The sequence below is a fragment of the Salmo salar genome, chromosome 18 (assembly GCF_965601325.2).
Source record: "Salmo salar chromosome 18, fSalSal1, whole genome shotgun sequence".
NCBI classification, from domain to species: domain Eukaryota; kingdom Metazoa; phylum Chordata; class Actinopteri; order Salmoniformes; family Salmonidae; genus Salmo; species Salmo salar.
Window position 1 is genome coordinate 100,690,696 of NC_138308.1, and position 25,366 is coordinate 100,716,061.

A 25,366-nucleotide genomic window follows, 5' to 3' on the forward strand; every position below is an offset into this window, starting at 1 on the left:
AGATCATGATCATTAGAAAGCAAATGACAGACTCCTCTTTAAATCTGCATATTCCTCTAAAGCTCCGTTGTCATGAGTCTGCACAACCCTGCCAGGACCTAGGATCAAGGGAGACACTAAAGTGTTTTAGTACTATATCTCTTGACACAATGATGAAAATAATCATGGCCTCTAAACCTTCAAGCTGCATACTGGACCCTATTCAAACTAAACTACTGAAAGAGCTGCTTTCTGTGCTTGGCCCTCCTATGTTGAACATAATAAACGGCTCTCTATCCACCAGATGTGTACCAAACTCACTAAAAGTGGCAGTAATAAAGCCTCTCTTGAAAAAGCCAAATCTTTACCCAGAAATTATAAAAAATATCGGCCTATATCGAATCTTCCATTCCTCTCAAAAAAATTGAAAAAGCTGTTGCACAGCAACTCACTGCCTTCCTGAAGACAAACAATGTACACGAAATGCTTCAGTCTGGTTTTAGAACCCATCATAGCACTGAGACTGCACTTGTGAAGGTGGTAAATTACCTTTTAATGACGTCAGACCGAGGTTCTGCGTCTGTCCTCGTGCTCCTAGATCTTAGTGCTGCTTTTGATACCATCGATCACCACATTCTTTTGGAGAGATTGGAAACCCAAATTGGTCTACATGGACAAGTTCTGGCTTGGTTTAGGTCTTATCTGTCGGAAAGATATCAGTTTGTCTCTGTGAATGGTTTGTCCTCTGACAAATCAACTGTAAATTTCGGTGTTCCTCAAGGTTCCGTTTTAGGACCACTATTGTTTTCACTATATATTTTACCTCTTGGGGATGTCATTCGAAAACATAATGTTAAATTTCACTGCTATGCGGATGACACACAGCTGTACATTTCAATGAAACATGGTGAAGCCCCAAAATTGCCCTCGCTAGAAGCCTGTGTCTCAGACATAAGGAAGTGGATGGCTGCAAACTTTCTACTCTTAAACTCGGACAAAACAGAGATGCTTGTTCTAGGTCCCAAGAAACAAAGAGATCTTCTGTTGAATCTGACAATTAATCTGGATAGTTGTACAGTCGTTTCAAATAAAACTGTGAAGGACCTCGGCGTTACTCTGGACCCTGATCTCTCTTTTGAAGAACATATCAAGACTGTTTCAAGGACAGCTTCTTTCCATCTACGTAACATTGCAAAAATCTGAAACTTTCTGTCCAAAAATGACGCAGAAAAGTTAATCCATGCCTTTGTTACTTCTAGGTTGGACTACTGCAATGCTCTAGTTTCCGGCTACCCGGATAAAGCACTAAATAAACTTCAGTTAGTGCTAAATACGGCTGCTAGAATCCTGACTAAAACCAAAAAATGTGATCATATTACTCAAGTGCTAGCCTCCCTACACTGGCTTCCTTTTAAGGCAAGGGCTGATTCCAAGGTTTTACTGCTAACCTACAAAGCATTACATGGGCTTGCTCCTACCTATCTTTCCGATTTGGTCCTGCCGTGCATACCTACACGTACGCTACGGTCACAAGACGCGGGCCTCCTAATTATTCCTAGAATTTCTAAGCAAACAGCTGGAGGCAGGGCTTTCTCCTATAGAGCTCAATTTTTATGGAATAGTCTGCCTACCCATGTGAGAGACGCAGACTCAGTCTCAACCTTTAAGTCTTTACTGAAGACATATCTCTACAGTAGGTCCTATGATTAAGTGTAGTCTGGCCCAGGGGTGTGAAGGTGAACGGAAAGGCTGGAGCAACGAACCGCCCTTGCTGTCTCTGCCTGGCCGGTTTCCCCTCTTTCCAATGGGATTCTCTGCCTCTACCCGTATTACAGGGGCTGAGTCACTGGCTTACTGGTGTTCTTCCATGCCGTCGCTGGGAGGGGTGCATCACTTGAGTGGGTTGAGTCACTGACGTGGTCTTCCTGTCTGGGTTGGCGCCCCCCCTTGGGCTGTGCCGTGGCGGAGATCTTTGTGGGCTATACTCGGCCTTGTCCCGGGATGGTATGTTGGTGGTTGGAGATATCCCTCCAGTGGTGTGGAGGCTGTGCTTTCGCAAAGTGGGTGGGGTTATATCCTACCTGTTTGGCCCTGTCCGGGGGTTTCATCGGATGGGGCCACAGTGTCTCCTGACCCCTCCTGTCTCAGCCTCCAGTATTTATGCTGCAGTAGTTTATGTGTCGGGGGGCTGGGGTCAGTCTGTCACATCTGGAGTATTTCTCTTGTCTTTTCCGGTGTCCTGTGTGAATTTAAATATGCTCTCTCTAATTCTCTCTTTCTTTCTTTCTCTCTCTCGGAGGACCTGAGCCCTAGGACCATGCCTCAGGACTACCTGGCTTGATGACTCCTTGCTGTCCCCAGTTCACCTGGCCGCGCTGCTGCTCTAGTTCCAACTGTTCTGCCTGCAGATATGGAACCCTGACCTGTTCACCGGACATGCTACCTGTCCCAGACCTGTTGTCCCAGACCTGCTGGAACCCTGACCTATTCACCGGACGTGCTACCTGTCCCAGACCTGCTGTTTTCAACTCTCTAGAAACAGCAGGAGCGGTAGAGATACTCTCAAAGATCGGCTATGAAAAAGCCAACTGACACTTACTCTTGTGTTACTGACTTGTTGCACCCTCGACAACTACTATGATTATTATTATTTGACAATGCTGGTCATTTATGAACATTTGAACATCTAGGCCATGTGCTGTTATAATCTCCACCCGGCACAGCCAGAAGAGGACTGGCCACCCCTCATAGCCTGGTTCCTCTCTAGGTTTCTTCCTAGGTTTTGGCCTTTCTAGGGAGTTTTTCCTAGCCACCGTGCTTCTACACCTGCATTGCTTGCTGTTTGGGGTTTAAGGCTGGGTTTCTGTACAGCACTTTGTGATATCAGCTGATGTAAGAAGGGCTATATAAATACATTTGATATGATGAATGAAACCGGGGATGCAGTAAAGGGGATCTCTGACCAATTATCCGCCACCTCCTTCATGACCTGGCAAAATAGGCTGGCTCTTGATATGTCATTGGCAGAAAAGGGCGGGGTATGTAGAACAATAGGGGTTCGTTGTTGTACGTTTATTTCTAATAAAACTAGAGCTCTAGCAGGGTTAATGGCTCTAAGTGAAGAATGGGCTGAGAACTCAGGGGTTAATACATCTGTGACAGGGTGGTTCGATAGTATGTTTGGGAAGTATGTTTTAGTATGTTTGGGAAATGGAAAAATGTTATAAAAATGTTATAATCACCGTGTTGCCGCTTTAGCCTGTATGAGTGTGTTGATGTGTGTGGATATGTTTGAGAAATTGAAATTATAGATTTTTTGAGGTATTTGTATTTCGCACCATTCGACACCATTGGCTGTTGGCTAGAGGTTCCACTGGCAGAACGGGGTTTAATATCCAAATCTACTAATAATATGCATATCCTACCTCCTGGGCCCGAGTAGCAGGCAGTTTAATTTGGGTACATTTTTCATCCGGCCATGAAAATACTGCCCGTACCCTAGAGAGGATAATGAAGATTATAATGAAAATCCTAAAAAGAAGAGTTATAATTGGATATAGGCCTAGAACAGTCGTTGATGAGTATGTGATGTAAATACATGTATTGGTTTTGTTTGATTTGGTATGACTTTATTTTCTAATAAAGATTGAAGTATCAGTGTGTAATATTTAGTAAAAGGGTGGATTGATAAAGGAATTCATATGTTTAACCTGTTGGGGGTAGGGGGCAGTATTGACACGGCTGGATAAAAAACGTACCCGATTTAATCTGGTTACTACTCCTGCCCAGTAACTAGAATATGCATATAATTATTGGCTTTGGATAGAAAACACCCTAAAGTTTCTAAAACTGTTTGAATGGTGTCTGTGAGTATTACAGAACTCATATGGCAGGCAAAAACCTGAGAAGATTTCATGCAGGAAGTGGCCTGTCTGACAAGGTGTCGTTCTTCTTGTCTCTGTTTATTGAAGAGTGAGGATCTTAGCTGTCCCGTGACACTTCCTACGGCTGCCATAGGCTCTCAGAAGGCGGCAAAATGCTGAATCATGGCTTTGCAGGCTCTGGCTGAAACAAAGTAGCGCGTTTGGGTAGTGGCTGGTTACAGTACTGTGAGACTCAGGCTCGTGCCCGCGTCGACCGAAAGCTTTGTTTTCTTTCCTCTGTTTAGCTAAATGGACATTCCCGGTCGGAATATTATCGCTTTTTTACGAGAAAAATGCAATAAAATGGATTTTAAACAGCGGTTGACATGCTTCGAAGTACGGTAATGGAATATTTCGAATTTTTTTGTCATGAATTGCGCCATGCGCGCGACCCTGATTTACCATTTCGGATAGTTTCTGGAACGCACGAACAAAACGCCGCTATTCGGATATAACGATGGATTATTTTGGACCAAACCAACATTTGTTATTGAAGTAGCAGTCCTGGGAGTGCATTCTGACGAAGACAACAAAAGGTAATCAAACTTTTGTAATAGTAAATCTGATATTGGTGAGTGCTAAACTTGCCGGGTGTCTAAATAGCTAGCCCGTGATGGCTGGGCTATGTACTTAGAATATTGCAAAATGTGCTTTCACCAAAAAGCTATTTTAAAATCGGACATATCGAGTGCATAGAGGAGTTCTGTATCTATAATTCTTAAAATAATTGTTGTGCTTTTTGTGAACGTTTATCGTGAGTAATTTAGTAAATTGTTAGTGAATTCGCCGGAAGTTTGCGGGGGGTATGCTAGTTCTGAACTTCACATGCTAATGTAAAAAGCTGGTTTTTGATATAAATATGAACTTGATTGAACAAAACATGCATGTATTGTATAACATAATGTCCTAGGGTTGTCATCTGATGAAGATCATCAAAGGTTAGTGCTGCATTTAGCTGTCTTCTGGGTTTTTGTGACATTATATGCTAGCTTGAAAAATGGGTGTCTGATTATTTCTGGCTTGGTACTCTGCTGACATAATCTAATGTTTTGCTTTCATTGTAAAGCCTTTTTGAAATTGGACAGTGTGGTTAGATTAATGAGAGTCTTGTCTTTAAATAGCTGTAAAATAGTCATATGTTTGAGAAATTGAAGTAATAGGATTTTTAAGGTATTTGAAAATCGCGCCACTGGATTAGACTGGCTGTTGCGTAGGTGGGACGAATTCGTCTCGCCTAGCCCAGAGAGGTTAAGATAATGAATAAACTCTTCCATCCTGAAACCATATAATTGTATGAAATGTGTGTGTGTGTGACCAGGCCATTGTGTTACTTTGTAGCAATGTGAACTACACATGACCTACTTATAACTCTGAAAACTTACGACAGGAAAGAGGCCCCTTCCAAGGCCCCTCTAATCTAGGGAGGAGAGGAATGGCTAGAAACTGCCAGGCTGGTAGAAAAGTGATAACCTGTTTGGGACAGGGGCAGTATTTTCACGTTCGGATGAAAAGCGTGCCCAGAGAAAACTGCCTGCTACTCAGGCCCAGAAGCTAATATATGCGTATTATTAGTAGATTTGTATATTAAACACTCTGAAGTTTCTAAAACTGTTTGAATGATGTCTGTGAGTATAACAGAACTCATATGGCAGGCAAAAACCTGAGAAAAAATCCAACCAGGAAGTGGGAAATCTGAGGTTTGTAGTTTTCAAGTGATTGCCTATCCAATATACAGTGTCTGTGGGGTCATATTGCACTTCCTAAGGCTTCCACTAGATGTCAACAGTCTTTAGAACCTTGTTTCATGCTTCTACTGTGAATAGGGAGAGAATAAGAGCTGTTGGAATCAGGTGTCTGGCAGAATGCAATGAGCTAAGTCACGCGCACAACCGTGAGAGCGAGCTGAGTTCCTTTTCATTTCTAAAGACAAAGGAATTGTCCAGTTGGAATATTATTGAAGATTTATGATAAAAACATCCTAAAGATTGATTATATACATCTTTTGACATGTTTCTACGATCTATAATATAACTTTTTTGACTTTGTCTGCTCGCGCATTGTGCATTTGGAATAGTGACCTGAACGCGCGAACAAAAAGGAGGTATTTGGACATAAATATGGACTTTATCGAAACAAAACAAACATTTATTGTGGAACTGGGATTCCTGGGAGTGCATTCCGATGAAGATCTTCAAAGATAAGTGAATATTTATAAAACTATTTCTGACTTTTGTTGACTCCACAACATGGCGGGTATCTGAATGGCTTGTTTTGGTGTCTGAGCGCTGTGCTCACATTATTGCAAGGTGTGCTTTCGCCGTAAAGCTTTTTTAAAATCTGACACAGCGGTTGCATTAAGGAGAAGTTTATCTTTAATTCTATGCATAACACTTGTATCTTTTATCAACATTTATGATGAGTATTTCTGTAAATTGATGTGCTCATTCACCGGGTGTTTTGGAGGCAAAACATTTCTGAACATTATGCGCCAATGTAAAATGGGGTTTTTGGATATAAATATGAACTTTATCGAGCAAAACATACATGTATTGTGTAACATTGAGTCCTGGGACTGTCATCTGAAGAAGATCGTCAAAGGTTAGTGATTAACCTCTATGGGCTAGGTGGGACGCTAGCGTGCCACCCGTGGTGCACTCCATCAACAGCAGGTGCATTTCAAGAGCGGCAAATTTGAATCCAAATAAATGTCAAAATTCAAATTTTTCAAACATACAACTATTTTACACCCTTTGAAAGATAAACATCTCCTTAATCTAACCACGTTTTACGATTTCAAAAAGGTTTTACGGCGAAAGCATAAATTTAGAGTATGTTAGGACAGTACATTTACAAGAGTTGTGTGTAATGTTTTGTCAAGTCAAAGACAGGGTCACCAAAACCATAAAACCAGCTAAAATGATGCACTAACCTTTTACAATCTCCATCAGATGACACTCCTAGGACATTATGTTAGACAATGCATGCATTTTTAGTTCTATCAAGTTCATATTTATATCCAAAAACAGCGTTTTACTATGGCATTGATGTTGAGGAAATCGTTTCCCTCCAATAACCGGCAGTCAAGTCAGCGTCACAAATTAAATAATTAAAATTAGAAAACATTGGTAAAATATTATATTGTCATTTAAAGAATTATAGATTTACATCTCTTGAACGCAATCAACGTGCCAGATTTAAAAATAACCTTACTGGGAAATCACACTTTGCAATAATCTGAGCACTGCGCCCAGAAAAATACGCGTTGCGATACAGACTAGACGTCATGTTGGGGAGATCTAAAATCGAAAATACTATGTAAATAATCCATTACCTTTGATTCTCTTCATCAGATGTCACTTCCAGGTATCACAGGTCCATAACGAATGTAGTTTTGTTCAAAAAAGCTCATCATTTATGTCCAAAAATCTCCGTCTTGTTAGCACATGATCTAAGCCAGCCGGACTTCTCGTCATGAACAAGGGGAAAAAATATATTTACGTTCGTTCAGACATGTCAAACGTTGTATAGCATAAATCATTAGGGCCTTTTTTAACCAGAACATGAATAATATTCAAGGTGGACGAATGCATACTCTTTTATAACGTATTGGAACGAGGGTACCCAACATGAACTCGCGCGCCAGGTGTCTAATGGGACATCATCGTTCCATGGCTCTTGTTCGGTCAGATCTCCCTCCAGAAGACTCAAAACACTTTGTAAAGGCTGGTGACATCTAGTGGAAGCAATAGGAAGTGCCAAAATATTCCTCAGCCCCTGTGTTTTTCAATGGGATAGGTTTAAAGTCAATACAACACATCAGGTATCCACTTCCTGTCAGAAAATGTCTCAGGGTTTTGCCTGCCAAATGAGTTCTGTTATACTCACAGACACCATTCAAACAGTTTTAGAAACTTTAGAGTGTTTTCTATCCATATATAATAAGTATATGCATATTCTAGTTACTGGGTAGGATTAGTAACCAGATTAAATCGGGTACATTTTTTTTATCCAGACGTGCAAATGCTGCCCCCTAGCCCTAACAGGTTAATTAGAGCTGTATTTCTGGTTTTTGTGACGCCTCTCCTTGCTTGGAAAATGGCTGTGTGGTTTTTCTTGTCTAGGCGCTGTCCTAACATAATCCAATGGTATGCTTTCGCTGTAAAGCCTTTTTGAAATCGGACACTGTGGTTGGATTAACGAGAAGTGTATCTTTAAAATGGTGTATAATACTTGTATGTTTGAGAAATTTGAATTATGAGATTTTTGTTGTTTTGAATTTGGCGCCCTGCTATTTCACTGGCTGTTGGCGAGGGGTTCCGCAACAGGATAAACTAAGAATGTGAACTGTGGAAAAAGATACGGCCCACCTAAAGAGAGGTGGAGTTTCTACTAATGTGAGTTTGTGTGTGTGTGTGTGTGTGTGTGTGTGTGTGTGTGTGTGTGTGTGTGTGTGTGTGTGTGTGTGTGTGTGTGTGTGTGTGTGTGTGTGTGTGTGTGTGTGTGTGTGTGTCTGTGTGTGTGTGTGTGTTATAAATGTATTGTTTTTATTTTGAAGGCATAGGTATAAATAATAGAGAATAAAGAGTAAAGGATGAACCTTTTGCAGAATCTGAGACTAATTATTATTAAACACAGGGTCTTACAAACATCGGGGAATTTGTCAAAGCTTAAATTATTGTTTAGTTATCATCATTGGGATTAAAAATTCTCGTGACAGTTCGCTTCCAAGTTGGGAAATGAGCAAGTATATAAAAATATAAAAATAAAATAAAATAGTGTTATATAGTAATACAGTAGCTGTGGTGTTATAGTGTTATACAGTATTACAGTACCTGTGGTGTTATAGTGTTATACAGTATTACAGTACCTGTGGTGTTATAGTGTTATACAGTATTACAGTACCTGTGGTGTTATAGTGTTATTCAGTACTACAGTACCTGTGGTGTTATAGTGTTATTCAGTACTACAGTACCTGTGGTGTTGGAGGTCTTCACTGCAGAGTAGACTGGATCAGCTCCTGGAGACTTCTCTGGAGGAGACGAGACAATGGGTTAAAGACATAAAGACACTGTACGGGGGGGGTGTGTGTGTGTGTGTGTGTGTGTGTGTGTGTGTGTGTGTGTGTGTGTGTGTGTGTGTGTGTGTGTGTGTGTGTGTGTGTGTGTGTGTGTGTGTGTGTGTGTGTACCTCTCCTTCTCCTGGGTTCTGGGTCCTGTGTGATTCTAACGTCAGCATACGTAACATCTCTGGGTTCAGCTGCTACATCTTTGTTCCTCTTCTTGCAGAACAGGACCAGTAGAATGATCAGAGAGATGGAGAGAGCAGCCACCAACCCAGAGACAGACAGAGGGAGGAGGAGAGAGGTGGTAGGAGAGGATGGGGTGGGGGTAGATCCCTTAGCTTGAAAAACACAAGAAGAAACAACACAGTAAATAGTTAGAAACTGTGATCTGATTAATGTTATCAGTATTAATGTACCTACATCTACAGAATTACGTCTATTGTCCAAGCAGAGATTATAAGAACTATTATGAATGTAATGTCTCACCCTATGAACCTGGATCCACCCAGTTTATAATGTAGGTTTTAGCACCACTTAACAGTGTAAAGAAGGACCAGATAATCTGAATGTCAAGGTTTGTCATATTCTCACCTGTCACAGTCATCCAGCTCTCTGGTGATTCTCCTTCAGAGTTGGTACACTTGTAGAGTCCTTCATCTGACTTGGATACTGCAGGGATGGTCATCTCTCCTGTAGTCTCAGTCCTGATGAGGGATCCATCTTTGTAGAAATCAGCTGTGAGGTTAGAGGGAGTTCGCTGATATCTGCAGCGCAGAGTCACAGAATCTCCCTCAGTCACAGGAAGGGCAGGGCTCTCCAGGATCACAGCTCCAGCTGTATATAATATATAAACATCATATATAAACAGGTCTCTCCAGGATCACAGCACCAGCTGTATATAATATATAAACATCATATATAAACAGGTCTCTCCAGGATCACAGCACCAGCTGTATATAATATATAAACATTATATATAAACAGGTCTCTCCAGGATCACAGCTCCAACTGTATATAATATCTTAACATCATATATAAACAGGTCTATCCAGGATCACAGGTCCAGCTGTATATAATATATAAACATCATATATAAACAGGTCTCTCCAGGATCACAGCTCCAGCTGTATATAATATATAAACATCATATATAAACAGGTCTATCCAGGATCACAGGTCCAGCTGTATATAATATATAAACATCATATATAAACAGGTCTCTCCAGGATCACAGCACCAGCTGTATATAATATATAAACATCATATATAAACAGGTCTCTCCAGGATCACAGCACCAGCTGTATATAATATATTGTAATGACCCGGCTGGGTCATAAAGGGAAAAGAGACGGACTCTAGGTGTGCAGGTCAGAACACAGGTTTATTCCTAAACTGGGCTATTGTTCAGGCCACAGCCCATGCCGCTAAATGCCGAACGTACACAATTATACCATGTCGAGTTAACCTGTTAGGGCTAGGGGGCAGCATTTGCACGTCTGGATAAAAAAAATGTACCCGATTTAATCTGGTTACTAATCCTACCCAGTAACTAGAATATGCATATACTTATTATATATGGATAGAAAACACTCTACAGTTTCTAAAACTGTTTGAATGGTGTCTGTGAGTATAACAGAACTCATTTGGCAGGCAAAACCCTGAGACATTTTCTGACAGGAAGTGGATACCTGATGTGTTGTATTACCTTTAAACCTATCCCATTGAAAAACACAGGGGCTGAGGAATATTTTGGCACTTCCTATTGCTTCCACTAGATGTCACCAGCCTTTACAAAGTGTTTTGAGTCTGCTGGAGGGAGATCTGACCGAACAAGAGCCATGGAACGATGATGTCCCATTAGACACCTGGCGCGCGAGTTCATGTTGGGTACCCTCGTTCCAATACGTTATAAAAGAGTATGCATTCGTCCACCTTGAATATTATTCATGTTCTGGTTAAAAAAGGCCCTAATGATTTATGCTATACAACGTTTGACATGTTTGAACGAACGTAAATATATTTTTTCCCCTCGTTCATGACGAGAAGTCCGGCTGGCTTAGATCATGTGCTAACAAGACGGAGATTTTTGGACATAAATGATGAGCTTTTTTGAACAAAACTACATTCGTTATGGACCTGTGATACCTGGAAGTGACATCTGATGAAGAGAATCAAAGGTAATGGATTATTTACATAGTATTTTCGATTTTAGATCTCCCCAACATGACGTCTAGTCTGTATCGCAACGCGTATTTTTCTGGGCGCAGTGCTCAGATTATTGCAAAGTGTGATTTCCCAGTAAGGTTATTTTTAAATCTGGCAAGTTGATTGCGTTCAAGAGATGTAAATCTATAATTCTTTAAATGACAATATAATATTTTACCAATGTTTTCTAATTTTAATTATTTAATTTGTGACGCTGACTTGACTGCCGGTTATTGGAGGGAAACGTTTTCCTCAACATCAATGCCATAGTAAAACGCTGTTTTTGGATATAAATATGAACTTGATAGAACTAAAAATGCATGCATTGTCTAACATAATGTCCTAGGAGTGTCATCTGATGGAGATTGTAAAAGGTTAGTGCATCATTTTAGCTGGTTTTATGGTTTTGGTGACCCTGTCTTTGACTTGACAAAACATTACACACAACTCTTGTAAATGTACTGTCCTAACATACTCTAAATTTATGCTTTCGCCGTAAAACCTTTTTGAAATCGTAAAACGTGGTTAGATTAAGGAGATGTTTATCTTTCAAATGGTGTAAAATAGTTGTATTTTTGAAAAATTTGAATTTTGACATTTATTTGGATTCAAATTTACCGCTCTTGAAATGCACCTGCTGTTGATGGAGTGCACCACGGGTGGCACGCTAGCGTCCCACCTAGCCCATAGAGGTTAAGGAGATGTTTATCTTTCAAAGAGTGTATGTTTGAAAAATTTGAATTTTGACATTTATTTGGTTTCAAATTTGCCGCTCTTGAAATGCACCTGCTGTTGATGGAGTGCACCACGGGTGGCACGCTAGCGTCCCACCTAGCCCATAGAGGTTAAGGGTCACTCCCATAGGAACAGATCAAGGCCCCGAACAGAAAGAAAGAAGATGAGACAGTAATCCCTATTTATGCATTTCCAAATCCTGCGGGATTACCCATCATACCCCCCCAACCTTTCCCTCTGTCCTGACATATTTAACCCCTGCTAGTAGCCATGAGAACCATAACACACCCACAAACACAGAACACAATACCGGGTCGTTACATAGCCACCCCCCCTTTCTAAACCCTAGCCCCTAGGGTTACACAACAAAATCCTTAAAACGACCCGGAGGTCGCATCAGTCTCTTGGGCCTCCCCGTGGCTCTCACCGGTGAACCCCCAGAACACTCATCTGCCCCAATGTCATTTCCAGCGCCCTCCGAAGAAGCAGCCCCCATCCCAGGCTCAGGTTGCGCTAGAGTCTCCTCGTTAGACTGTTCCCGTGGGCTCACATCAGAGACCTCACTCCCATTTCCTACCGTTTTCCTCCCTCTGTAGGGTGCCAATCGGTCCCGGTGGACCACCACCTTCCTGCTCCGTGGGGGGACCTCCACCCGGTACGTCACCTCCCCCACTCTCTCTATCACCAGACACGGCCCCACCCATGCACTGTCCAGCTTTGGGCACCGCCCCTTCTTGCGTGTGGGGTTGTGGAGCCACACACATTCTCCCGCTCCAAAGTGCCTCCCCCTAGCGCGCGAGTCGTAGTGGCGCTTTTGGCGCACCCCTGCGTTCTCGAGTTGCTCTCTTGCGAAGGTGTGAGCCGCTTCTAACCGGTTCTGCAGACGACACACATAGTTCGGGCCAGGCAAAACCCCGTCGTCATTATCAGGAGGGTGGCCAAACGTCAGTTCGGCTGGGGTGCGCAACTCACGACCTAACATTAGTAGCGCTGGGGAGCACGCAGTCGATTCTTGAACAGCCGACCTACATGCCATAAGAATAAACGGTAAGTGGGTGTCCCAATCTCTCTGGTGTTTTGAGGTAACGATGGCCAGCTGCTGTGCTAATGTTCTGTTAAATCTTTCCACCAGCCCATCACTCTGGGGGTGAAGCGGAGTAGTGCGCGTCTTCTCCGCGCCTAACCGTCTACATAACTCTGAGAACACCCGTGACTCGAAGTTTCTCCCCTGGTCGCTGTGAATAGACTGTGGCACCCCAAACCGACTGATTATTCCCCCCACCAAGGCATCAGCTACTGTCTCTGCCTCCTGGTCTGGGAGAGCGTAAGCCTCCGGCCACTTGGTGAAGTAGTCCATAGCGGTTAGAATCCACCTGTTACCGCTGTCTGTGGTTGGAAACGGCCCCACTATGTCTACCCCCAGTCTCTCCATGGGCTCCCCTACTGGGAATTGTTGTAGGAGGGCGTGTGACTGACCTGGAGGTCCTTTTTTAGCAGCACACTCGTCGCACTGCCTACAAAAGTCCTCAACATCCCTCCTGTGCCTGGCCCAATAGAAGCCTTTACGCACGCGCTTTAACGTTTTGGAGACCCCAAAATGCCCTGCGCCAACTCCCCCATGAAGCTGCTGTAACACGCTCCCCTGCAGCCTTTTGGGCACCACTACCTGCCACGTAATTTCTCCAGTCGCTGGCTTTTCCCACCCCCTCTGGAGCACTCCCTCAGCCACTCTAAGGACTGTGAATTTAGCCCACAGTCCCTTGGTGACTGGTGATAGAGGGGCTACTTCCCCCCACGGCGGTCGTCTTCTCTCTTCCACCCACCGCAGCACAGGACGCAGCTCTGCGTCCTCCTCCTGGCGACGCCTCCACTCCCCAACGTCCACAGCCTCAAGCTCCCGGCACTCTGTCACACTCAGCTGACTCACCGTGGCGGTGTCTCCCTCCTCCCTGCACAGTTCTCTCTCTCGCTCCACCCGTTTGGCGCAGTACCCACAGCCATCCTCAGCACACGGGCGGCGGGACAAGGCGTCTGCATTGCTGTGGCGAAGGCCGGCTCTGTGCTCCACCTGGAAGTCGTAGGGTTGCAGCTCCTCCAGCCAGCGGGCAATCTGGCCCAATGGCTCCTTGAAGGAGAGAAGCCACTGCAGGGCGGAGTGATCCGTCCGGACCACAAACGGCAGGCCCCCCAGGTAGTACTTGAAATGGCGTACTGCTGCCACGACAGCCAAAAGCTCTCTCCTTGTCACGCAGTAGCGTTTTTCAGCCTTATCAAAAGTTCTGCTGTAATAAGCTACTACGTGTTCCCCATCAGGACCACGCTGAGCCAGCACAGCCCCAAACCCTCATTGCTTGCGTCGGTGTCCAGGATGAACGGACGGTTCAGGTCTGGTGAGGCCAGGACAGGGGCCTCCATCAGGGCACGTTTGAGGGCCTCAAACGCCCGCTGGTGCTCTTCGGTCCACTGAAAAACAGTGTCCTCCTTGAGAAGGTGGTTCAAAGGAGCCGCTACCCCCGCAAACCCCTTCACAAACCTACGATAGTAGGATGCCAGCCCCAGGAAGCTCTTAACCTCTTTTTTTCCCCCTGGAACTGGCCACCCCCTCACAGCCTCTACTTTGTCTGGCATCGTGCTGATGCCCTCACCACCCAGCTGATGCCCCAGGAACGCCACCTCCCTTTGCATGAAATGGCACTTTCTCGGATGTAATTTTAGCCCCGCCCCCAAGATCCTCTCCAACACTCGCCTAAGTGCCCCCAGTGCCCCCTCAAACGATGTGCCGTGCACCAATATGTCGTCTAGGTACACAACACACTCGTCTCTCGGAACCCCAGCCAGCACTCTGTCCATGAGCCTCTCAAAGGTGGCAGGAGCATTACAGAGCCCGAAGCACAGCACCTTGAACTGCCAATGGCCCCTATCTGTGGAGAAGGCCGTTTTGTCACGTGCCCCTGGCGAGAGGGGCACCTGCCAGTAGCCACTGCGCAGATCAAGGGAGGAGAACCACGAGGACCCTCTCACGTGGTCTAGCGACTCATCAATCCTCGGTAGGGGATAAGAGTCTTTAGTGGTGACAGAATTTAGGCCCCTGTAGTCAACACAAAACCTAAGTTTACCCCCTTTCTTAGGCACCATGACGACCGGCACGGACCATGGGCTATCTGATGGCTCAATGAAATCAGCCCGCAACATGTCAACAATAGCTGTGTCTGCTGCTTCCCTCCTGGCAAGGGGAATACGACGGGGCCGAATTTTAATGGGTCGGGCGTCTCCAGTGTCTATTTCTTGCTGAACTAGGTGCGTTTGTCCTACCTCATCTTCCCCCCAAGCGAAGCTATCTTTAAAACCTCTTGGGGATAGCCTAGGATAGGGGGCGCCACAGCGCATTTTGAAAAAAATTAGTTCCCATTTTCAACGGCCTACTAATCAAACTCAGAAGCTAGGACATGCATATACTTATTATATATGGATGAAAAACACCCTAAAGTTTCTAAAACTGTTTGAATGGTGTCTGTGAGTATAACAGAACTCATATGGCAGTCAAAACCCCGAGACCGATTGAAACAGGAAGTGTAATTCTGAATTGTGGACTAGACTTCATCACTTTGACTATTAATCACACCGTGAGCAATGGTTCACTGAGCACTTCCTATTGCTTCCACTAGATGTCCCCAGTCTTTTCACAGTGGTTTGAGCCTTATACAGTCGAAACTCAGTGAATGAGACGCGTTGGAAATTGGTCACAGGGGATGGGCCATCACCATTATGACGCCGGCGGCCGTGTCTACCCCCACCTTTGGAAATGTTTCAAAACACTCTGCAATCGTCCCCGTCGAATCTTATTGGCTCTCTTGGTGTTACAGGCCCTGAAGATTAATGTTTTACAACGTTTGACATGTTTGAACGAACCTAGAGGAGGGGAAAAGTACATTTTCCTAAACTTCTGTCCCGCGCACGTCGGAAGATTTGGAGATAGCCCTAGGACACGCTACCAGCAGCAGGCTAATGGAACATGAATTATGGACTTTTTCGACCGAAAATACATCTGTTGTGGACCTGGGATTCCTGGAAGTGCTTTCTGATGAAGACAACTAAAGGTAGGCGATTATTGACAATATTATACAAGATGAGATGTGACATGCGATTGTTCCAAGATGGCGCGGCGCTAGTATTCCAGGCTCATTTTCTGAGTATCGCATCTCCTTTTATCGCAAAGTGTGATTACCCAGTAAAGTTAATTTAAAATCTGGTATGACAGGTGTTCTCAAGATATATTCATCTATAAATGTTAGATTGACAATATAAATTTAAAAAATTGTTTTCGAATAGTAATAAATGGAATTATGCGCAGTTTCCCGGGACGCATTTGAGGGGAAAATAGTTAGTCAACTCAGACGCCGATGTAAAATGCTGTTTTTATATATAAATATGACCTTTATTGAACAAAAGAATGCATGCTGTGTGTAACATGATGTCCTAGGTGTGTCATCTGATGAAGTTTGTAAAAGGTTAGTGCTGCATTTAGCTGTCTTCTGGGTTTATGTGACATTATATGCTAGCTTGAAAAATGGGTGTCTGATTATTTCTGGCTTGGTACTTTGCTGACATTATCTAATGTTTTGCTTTCGCTGTAAAGCCTTTTTGAAATCGGACAACGTGGTTAGATTAACCTGTTAGGGCTAGGGGGCAGCATTTGCACGTCTGGATAAAAAAAATGTACCCGATTTAATCTGGTTACTAATCCTACCCAGTAACTAGAATATGCATATACTTATTATATATGGATAGAAAACACTCTAAAGTTTCTAAAACTGTTTGAATGGTGTCTGTGAGTATAACAGAACTCATTTGGCAGGCAAAACCCTGAGACATTTTCTGACAGGAAGTGGATACCTGATGTGTTGTATTGACTTTAAACCTATCCCATTGAAAAACACAGGGGCTGAGGAATATTTTGGCACTTCCTATTGCTTCCACTAGATGTCACCAGCCTTTACAAAGTGATTTGAGTCTTCTGGAGGGAGATCTGACCGAACAAGAGCCATGGAACGATGATGTCCCATTAGACACCTGGCGCGCGAGTTCATGTTGGGTACCCTCGTTCCAATACGTTATAAAAGAGTATGCATTCGTCCACCTTGAATATTATTCATGTTCTGGTTAAAAAAGGCCCTAATGATTTATGCTATACAACGTTTGACATGTTTGAACGAACGTAAATATATTTTTTCCCCTCGTTCATGACGAGAAGTCCGGCTGGCTTAGATCATGTGCTAACAAGACGGAGTTTTTTGGACATAAATGATGAGCTTTTTTGAACAAAACTACATTCGTTATGGACCTGTGATACCTGGAAGTGACATCTGATGAAGAGAATCAAAGGTAATGGATTATTTACATAGTATTTTCGATTTTAGATCTCCCCAACATGACGTCTAGTCTGTATCGCAACGCGTATTTTTCTGGGCGCAAGTGCTCAGATTATTGCAAAGTGTGATTTCCCAGTAAGGTTATTTTTAAATCTGGCAAGTTGATTGCGTTCAAGAGATGTAAATCTATAATTCTTTAAATGACAATATAATATTTTACCAATGTTTTCTAATTTTAATTATTTAATTTGTGACGCTGACTTGACTGCCGGTTATTGGAGGGAAACGATTTCCTCAACATCAATGCCATAGTAAAACGCTGTTTTTGGATATAAATATGAACTTGATAGAACTAAAAATGCATGCATTGTCTAACATAATGTCCTAGGAGTGTCATCTGATGGAGATTGTAAAAGGTTAGTGCATCATTTTAGCTGGTTTTATGGTTTTGGTGACCCTGTCTTTGACTTGACAAAACATTACACACAACTCTTGTAAATGTACTGTCCTAACATACTCTAAATTTATGCTTTCGCCGTAAAACCTTTTTGAAATCGTAAAACGTGGTTAGATTAAGGAGATGTTTATCTTTCAAATGGTGTAAAATAGTTGTATTTTTGCAAAATTTGAATTTTGACATTTATTTGGATTCAAATTTGCCGCTCTTGAAATGCACCTGCTGTTGATGGAGTGCACCACGGGTGGCACGCTAGCGTCCCACCTAGCCCATAGAGGTTAAGGAGATGTTTATCTTTCAAAGAGTGTATGTTTGAAAAATTTGAATTTTGACATTTATTTGGTTTCAAATTTGCCGCTCTTGAAATGCACCTGCTGTTGATAGGGTGCACCACGGGTGGCACGCTAGCGTCCCACATAGCCCCAAGAGGTTAAAGTCCAACAGCAGCTGCTTTAACTGTCTCTGTTGTCTCTCATCCAGACCCTGACAGTTCTTCAGCCACACAGCCTCGACGGCGTCGATAGCTTCCTCCTTCCCCCCGTCGGGCTGATGGGGTGAAGGAGCCAGTGTGTTTTGGGCTACTGAGCTGCCTGTGCTTGCACCATGATGGGGAGTGAAGGCCGTCGCCGCCGGAGACAGCTGCTGGAATGGCACAACGACCAAGGGAGCAGCCGGGATGACCGGTGGAGTTTCTGCAAGCTTGGAGGAAGACGGAGGGACAGCCCTGCCCCCTGCTGGCTCTCCCGAAGGCGACATTCCCACTGTGGGCCCCCCCGACAGCCTCAAAGTGCCCGACGCTAAGTCCAACTGAGCCCCACAGTTTTTCAAAAAGTCCATTCCCAGTATACAGGGGTCCTGCACCGCTGCTACCCACGCCAGACACCCCACAGTTCTCCCCCCCACAGTCACAGATAGCTGACACTTCCCTAACATGGGGGCTAGCTCCCCCGTGACAGTCCGTAGCTGGACAAGGGTCGGCTCCACCCGCACCCCAACAGGTAGTATGTCTGGTCTCACCAGGGTTACTGTAGAGCCCGTGTCGACCAGGGCCAAACATTCCACCCCCTCTACCTTGACGATGACATTGCAGAAGTCCCCAACGGTGGTACGTCCCACCACAACTACCGGACTAGGAAACACGGTGGCAGCTACACCCTGGGGGAGCAGGTCCCCACCCTCTTGTCTGCGCTGCTGGGTACCTCTTTTGCTTACAGTGGGTTCGGGGCGGGGGGGTGGGTCTGCGCTGCCCCCTGCGCGAGAACCCGCCGTCGTTTCCCTGGTGACGGGGGAATCTGCCACACTCCCGCTGAATGTGGCCAGGCTGGCCACAACCCCAGCAGACAATAGGAGTTGAGCTGACACTGCGACGCTGCCTGGAGCCCCTCTCCATGACAAGCGAAGCAGTCTTGACTAGCCCGCCCAACTCGTTGACCCACTCTGGTTTCGTGACCCCTGGCACCCCAGCCACCGCTGCTCTCACCTCTGGTTGACTGGCGACTTCCACTCTCACTCCCTCACCCCAGATCAGCTCCCTCTTCCTGGCTATCTCCACTGCAGCCCGCAGAGATGGTGGGTCCGCCATCTGAACATGCTTACCCAGTTCGGTGGAAGAGAGCGCTCTAATAAAACTGTCCCGTGCCAGCTCGTCTTGCACCCCAATCGGCATAGTTGCATAAGCCCGCCTGGTCAGGCTCAGAATACCACTTGCCAACGCCTTTAATGATTCCCCCTGAAGTCTCTTTTTGTTACTCAGTTCAATCCGCAGCATGTTGGGCTGCGCGTCGCTGCCGAAACGGCCGCCCAATGCCTCCACTAGCGCACCGTAGTCGCCCCTCTTGTCCGGGGCTAGCGTTAACAGGCATTCCGACGCCTCCTCTGCCAGGCTCAGGGCAAGCTGTAACGCTTTCGTCTCGTCAGACCACCTCCCGGCTCTAGCCAACAACTCGAATTGAGTGAAAAAAACTTCCCATTTACCTTGTCCATTGAACTTTGGTAGTTTAGCCGCTACCGTGGCTAATGGCAATAGGCCGCTGCCATCTCTGTTTACATAAGCAGGCCTCGCCATTTCCGCACCCGGTGACGTCGATATCCCCGTCGCCGTGACGTCTGCTCTCGAGCGGTGTGAAGGAAAACCCGCCAGTTCTGCCATCTTGCTGACTGACAATTTAACTCCCGCCATGTGGCCCTCCAGCTCTTCTACGGCAGTCGCCGCCCGACACTCCCGACCGGGTACCCCCGAGCCCACAATGGACACATTGTCCGACTCTTCCTTAATTTTCCGCCTCGCCCCAAGCATCATGACCGTAGATGCGAGTCACGCTAAAGCCAACCCAGCCTATACTGAACAGCTAACTCGCCTAGTCTCGATCCCGTAGTTCGAAAGCACTTATGACGCCAATGTAATGACCCGGCTGGGTCATAAAGGGAAAAGAGACGGACTCTAGGTGTGCAGGTCAGAACACAGGTTTATTCCTAAACTGGGCTATTGTTCAGGCCACAGCCCACGCCGCTAAATGCCGAACGTACACAATTATACCATGTCGAGATAAGGGTCACTCCCATAGGAACAGATCAAGGCCCCGAACAGAAAGAAAGAAGATGAGACAGTAATCCCTATTTATGCATTTCCAAATCCTGCGGGATTACCCATCATACCCCCCCAACCTTTCCCTCTGTCCTGACATATTTAACCCCTGCTAGTAGCCATGAGAACCATAACACACCCACAAACACAGAACACAATACCGGGTCGTTACAATATAAACATCATATATAAACAGGTCTCTCCAGGATCACAGCTCCAGCTGTATATAATATATAAACAGGTCTCTCCAGGATCACAGCTCCAGCTGTATATAATATATAAACATCATATATAAACGTAACATCAGTTTTCTGAAACCAGATGAACCACTAAACACTATAATGTTAGTAGATGGTGTTTGTGGACATACCGTGTACTGTGATGTTGACAGCATTGCTGTGTTCTCCAGACCCAGACACACACCAGTACACTCCACTGTCTGATGGTATTAGTGGCACGATGCATGAAGACCCTTGTGGTTTTCCCCAGGTAGTATTACACTCTGAAAGGATTCCTTTCTCTGCATTCCTCACCACTCTCCATCCAGCAGAGTTCCCCTGAACCTCACAGCTCAGAGAGACAGACTCATATTTAAAGAACTGAGATCTGTCTGGGGTGATGCTCAGAGAGGCTGGAGGAGAGAGACAGAGAGACAGACAGACAGACAGACAGACAGACAGACAGACAGACAGACAGACAGACAGACAGACAGACAGACAGACAGACAGACAGACAGACAGACAGACAGACAGACAGACAGACAGACAGACAGACAGACAGACAGACAGACAGACAGACAGACAGACAGACAGACAGACAGACAGACAGAGACAGTGAGAAAGAGAAAGTAAGAGAGAGACAGAGACAGAGAGAGAGAGAGAGAGAGACAGAGAGACAGAGAGACAGAGAGAGACAGAGACAGAGAGAAAGACAGAGAGAGAGACAGAGAGAGACAGACAGAGAGAAAGACAGAGAGAGAGACAGAGACAGAGACAGAAAGTAAATGATTAAATATAGGCCCTCAAGAGCAGTAAAGCCTTTATTGGAACAGAGATGCTGAAACACAGGAGAGAGAGGCTATTCTCTAGCTGTTTAACGTGGTGATGAGGGTAGGATACTATCCTGAGATCTGGAGACAAGGCTTTATCACACCTAGATACAAAATGATGACATGTTTGACCCGGTAACTATAGAGGAATCTCTGTTAGTAGTAACTTAGGAAAGGTTTTCTGTAGCATAATAAATGAGACAGGTAGCGGCAGGAGGCGACCTCAATCCCATAGAACATTTGTGGGAAGAACTGAAAAAGTGTGTGAGCAAAGAGGCCTACAAACCTGACTCAGTTACACCAGCTCTGTCAGGAGGATTGGCAGGGTTAGTGTAGGGGTAGGTAGGGTTAGTGTAGGGTAGGTAGGGTTAGTGTAGGGGTAGGTAGGGGTAGTGTAGGGGTAGGTAGGGTTAGTGTAGGGGTAGGTAGGGTTAGTGTAGGGTAGGTAGGGTTAGTGTAGGGGTAGGTAGGGTTAGTGTAGGGTAGGTAGGGTTAGTGTAGGGGTAGGTAGGGGTAGTGTAGGGGTAGGTAGGGTTAGTGTAGGGGTAGGTAGGGTTAGTGTAGGGTAGGTAGGGTTAGTGTAGGGGTAGGTAGGGGTAGTGTAGGGGTAGGTAGGGTTAGTGTAGGGGTAGGTAGGGGTAGTGTAGGGTAGGTAGGGTAAGTGTAGGGTAGGTAGGGTTAGTGTAGGGCTAGGTAGGGTAGGTAGGGTTAGTGTAGGGGTAGGTAGGGTTAGTGTAGGGTAGGTAGGGTTAGTGTAGGGGTAGGTAGGGTAGGTAGGGTTAGTGTAGGGGTAGGTAGGGTAGGTAGGGTTAGTGTAGGGGTAGGTAGGGTTAGTGTAGGGTAGGTAGGGTTAGTGTAGGGGTAGGTAGGGTAGGTAGGGTTAGTGTAGAGGTAGGTATGGTTAATGTAGGGGTAGGTAGGGTTAGTGTAGGGGTAGGTAGGGGTAGTGTAGGGTAGGTAGGGTTAGTGTAGGGGTAGGTAGGGTTAGTGTAGTATAGGTAGTGTTAGTGTAGGGGTAGGTAGGGTTAGTGTAGGGGTAGGTAGGGTTAGTGTAGGGGTAGGTAGGGTTAGTGTAGGGCTAGTTAGGGTTAGTGTAGGGTAGGTAGGGTTAGTGTAGGGGTAGGTAGAGTTAGTGTAGGGATGGTTGGGGTAGGTAGGGTTAGTGTGGGGTAGGTAGTGTTAGTGTAGGGGTAGGTAGGGTTAGTGTAGGGGTAGGTAGGGGTAGTGTAGGGTAGGTAGGGTTAGTGTAGGTTAGTGTAGGGTAGGTAGGGTAGGTACGGTTAGTGTAGTGTAGGTAGGGTTAGTGTAGGGTTGGTAGGGTTAGTGTAGGGTAGGTAGAGTTATTGTAGGCGTCGGTAGAGTTAGTGTAGGGTAGATAGGGTTAGTGTAGGGTAGGTAGGGTTAGTGTAGGGTAGGTAGGGTAGGCAGGGTTAGTGTAGGGTAGGTAGGGTTAGTGTATGGTAGGTAGGGTTAGTGTAGGGTAGGTAAGGTTAGTGTAGGGGTATGTAGGGTTAGTGTGGGGTAGGTAGGGTTAGTGTAGGGGTATTTAGGGTTAGTGTAGGGTAGGTAGGGTTAGTGTAGAGGTAGGTAGGGTTAGTGTAGGGGTAGGTAGCGTTAGTGTAGGGGTAGGTAGGGTTAGTGTAGGGGTAGGTAGGGTTAGTGAAAGGGTAGGTAGGGTTAGTGTAGGGTAGGTAGGGATAGTGTAGGGTAGGTAGGGTTAGTGTAGGGTAGGTAGGGTTAGTGTAGGGTAGGTAGGGTAGGTAGGGTTAGTGTAGGGTAGGTAGGGTTAGTGTGGGGTAGGTAGGGTAGGTAGGGTTAGAGTAGGGTAGGTAGGGTTAGTGTAGGGGTAGGTAGGGTTAGTGTAGGGGTGGGTAGGGTTGGTGTAGGGTAGGTAGGGTTAGTGTAGGGTAGGTAGGGTTAGTGTAGGGGTAGGTAAGGTTAGTGTAGGGGTATTTAGGGTTAGTATAGGGTAGGTAGGGTTAGTGTAGGGGTAGATAGGGATAGTGTAGGGGTAGGTAGTGATAGTGTAGGGGTAGGTAGGGTTAGTGTAGGGGTAGGTAGGGTTAGTGTAGGGGTAGGTAGGGTTAGTGTAGGGTTTGGTAGGGATAGTGTTGGGGTAGGTAGGGTTAGTATAGGGGGATGTAGGGTTAGTGTAGGGTAGGTAGGGTTAGTGTAGGTTAGGTAGGGTTAGTGTAGGGTAGGTAGGGTTAGTGTAGGGTAGGTAGGGTTAGTGTAGGGTAGGTAGGGTTAATGTAGGGTAGGTAGGGTTAGTGTAGGGTAGGTAGGGTTAGTGTATGGGTAGGTAGGGTTATTGTAGGGTAGGTGGGGGTTAGTGTAGGGTAGGTAGGGTTAGTGTAGGGTTAGTTAGGGATAGTGTAGGGGTAGGTAGGGTTAGTATAGGGGGATGTAGGGTTAGTGTAGGGTAGGTAGGGTTAGTGTAGGTTAGGTAGGGTTAGTATAGGGTAGGTAGGGTTAGTGTAGGGTAGGTAGGGTTAGTGTAGGGTAGGTAGGGTTAATGTAGGGTAGGTAGGGTTAGTGTAGGGTAGGTAGGGTTAGTGTAGGGTAGGTAGGGTTAGTGTAGGGTAGGTAGGGTTAGTGTAGGGTAGGTTGGGTTAGTGTATGGGTAGGTAGGGTTATTGTAGGGTAGGTGGGGGTTAGTGTAGGGTAGGTAGGGTTAGTGTAGGGTAGGTAGGGTTAGTGTAGGGGTAGGTAGGGTTAGTGTAGGGGTAGGTAGGGTTAGTGTAGGGTAGGTAGGGTTAGTGTAGGGTTAGGTAGGGTTAGTGTAGGGTAGGTAGGGTTAGTGTAGGGTAGGTAGGGTTAGTGTAGGGGTAGGTAGGGTTAGTGTAGGGTAGGTAGGGTTAGTGTAGGGTAGGTAGGGTTAGTGTAGGGTAGGTAGGGTTAGTGTAGGGGTAGGTAGGGTTAGTGTAGGGTAGACCATTTAAAAATATATACTTAAAATGTATTTTAGAAAACAATAGAAAACATGAAAAATAGACAGAATAAAACCTTTACTAGTAATCATTCACATTAGACACATTTCTATAAAACACAAAGGGCATATTCTACTTGCCGTTGCAATAATAAATAGATTTCACACAGAGTTAAAGAAAAGAGTTCTTAATAACAGGTGTGATACCACATCTGAGAGAGCCTGGTTCACTACAGCACCGAGGACAGTTACCAGCTGATCATGAGGCTGTGATGATGAAGACCCTTATTATCCCCATTCTTGTGAACACCACTGACACCCATCTACAAAAGGACCTGGTTGATGAATCTTATGATATCCCCTATCACGTAACCGTCAGATTTTGGCAGACAAACATCGGCCAATAGCACACTAGATAACCTGGATGAGGCTGAGAAATAACCACAACTCCCACTATTGGAACTCCCACTACTGGAACTCCCGCTACTGGAACTCCCGCTACTGGAACTCCCACTATTGGAACTCCCACTATTGGAACTCCCACTACTGGAACTCCCACTATTGGAACTCCCACTATTGGAACTCCCACTATTGGAACTCCCACTACTGGAACTCCCACTATTGGAACTCCCACTATTGGAACTCCCACTATTGGAACTCCCACTATTGGAACTCCCACTATTGGAACTCCCACTACTGGAACTCCCACTATTGGAACTCCCACTATTGGAACTCCCACTATTGGAACTCCCACTATTGGAACTCCCACTATTGGAACTCCCACTATTGGAACTCCCACTACTGGAACTCCCACTATTGGAACTCCCACTATTGGAACTCCCACTACTGGAACTCCCACTATTGGAACTCCCACTATTGGAACTCCCGCTACTGGAACTCACACTATTGGAACTCCCACTATTGGAAGTATGATGCTCCCCAAAAAACTTCCCCATGTACCGAATGTGGAAGACAACCACATGACTAAGACTAAATCATCTGGATCGTAATCATGATATTTAACGCCTTCAGTCCTGATCTTTTGGATAAGGTCAGTTATTTCCTCAGAATGATC

General features: G+C 45.3%; 2 protein-coding genes across 2 annotated transcripts in view; one reads left to right on the forward strand and one right to left on the reverse strand.

Moving 5' to 3' along the window:
* LOC123732551 (uncharacterized) overlaps positions 1-21,141 on the reverse strand; it is a gene marked incomplete at its 5' end in the record, with an annotated part of 37,357 nt that extends 16,216 nt beyond the window's left edge. Inside the window, 4 exons of the mRNA XM_082965437.1 lie at positions 8,875-8,931; positions 9,090-9,302; positions 9,556-9,798; positions 20,685-21,141. Coding sequence (XP_082821563.1) covers positions 8,875-8,931; positions 9,090-9,302; positions 9,556-9,798; positions 20,685-21,141 — 970 coding nt within the window. The remainder of the gene's footprint in view (positions 1-8,874; positions 8,932-9,089; positions 9,303-9,555; positions 9,799-20,684) is intronic.
* LOC145861820 (butyrophilin subfamily 1 member A1) overlaps positions 1-25,366 on the forward strand; it is a 315,627-nt gene that overhangs the window by 239,496 nt on the left and 50,765 nt on the right. The window lies entirely within an intron of this gene.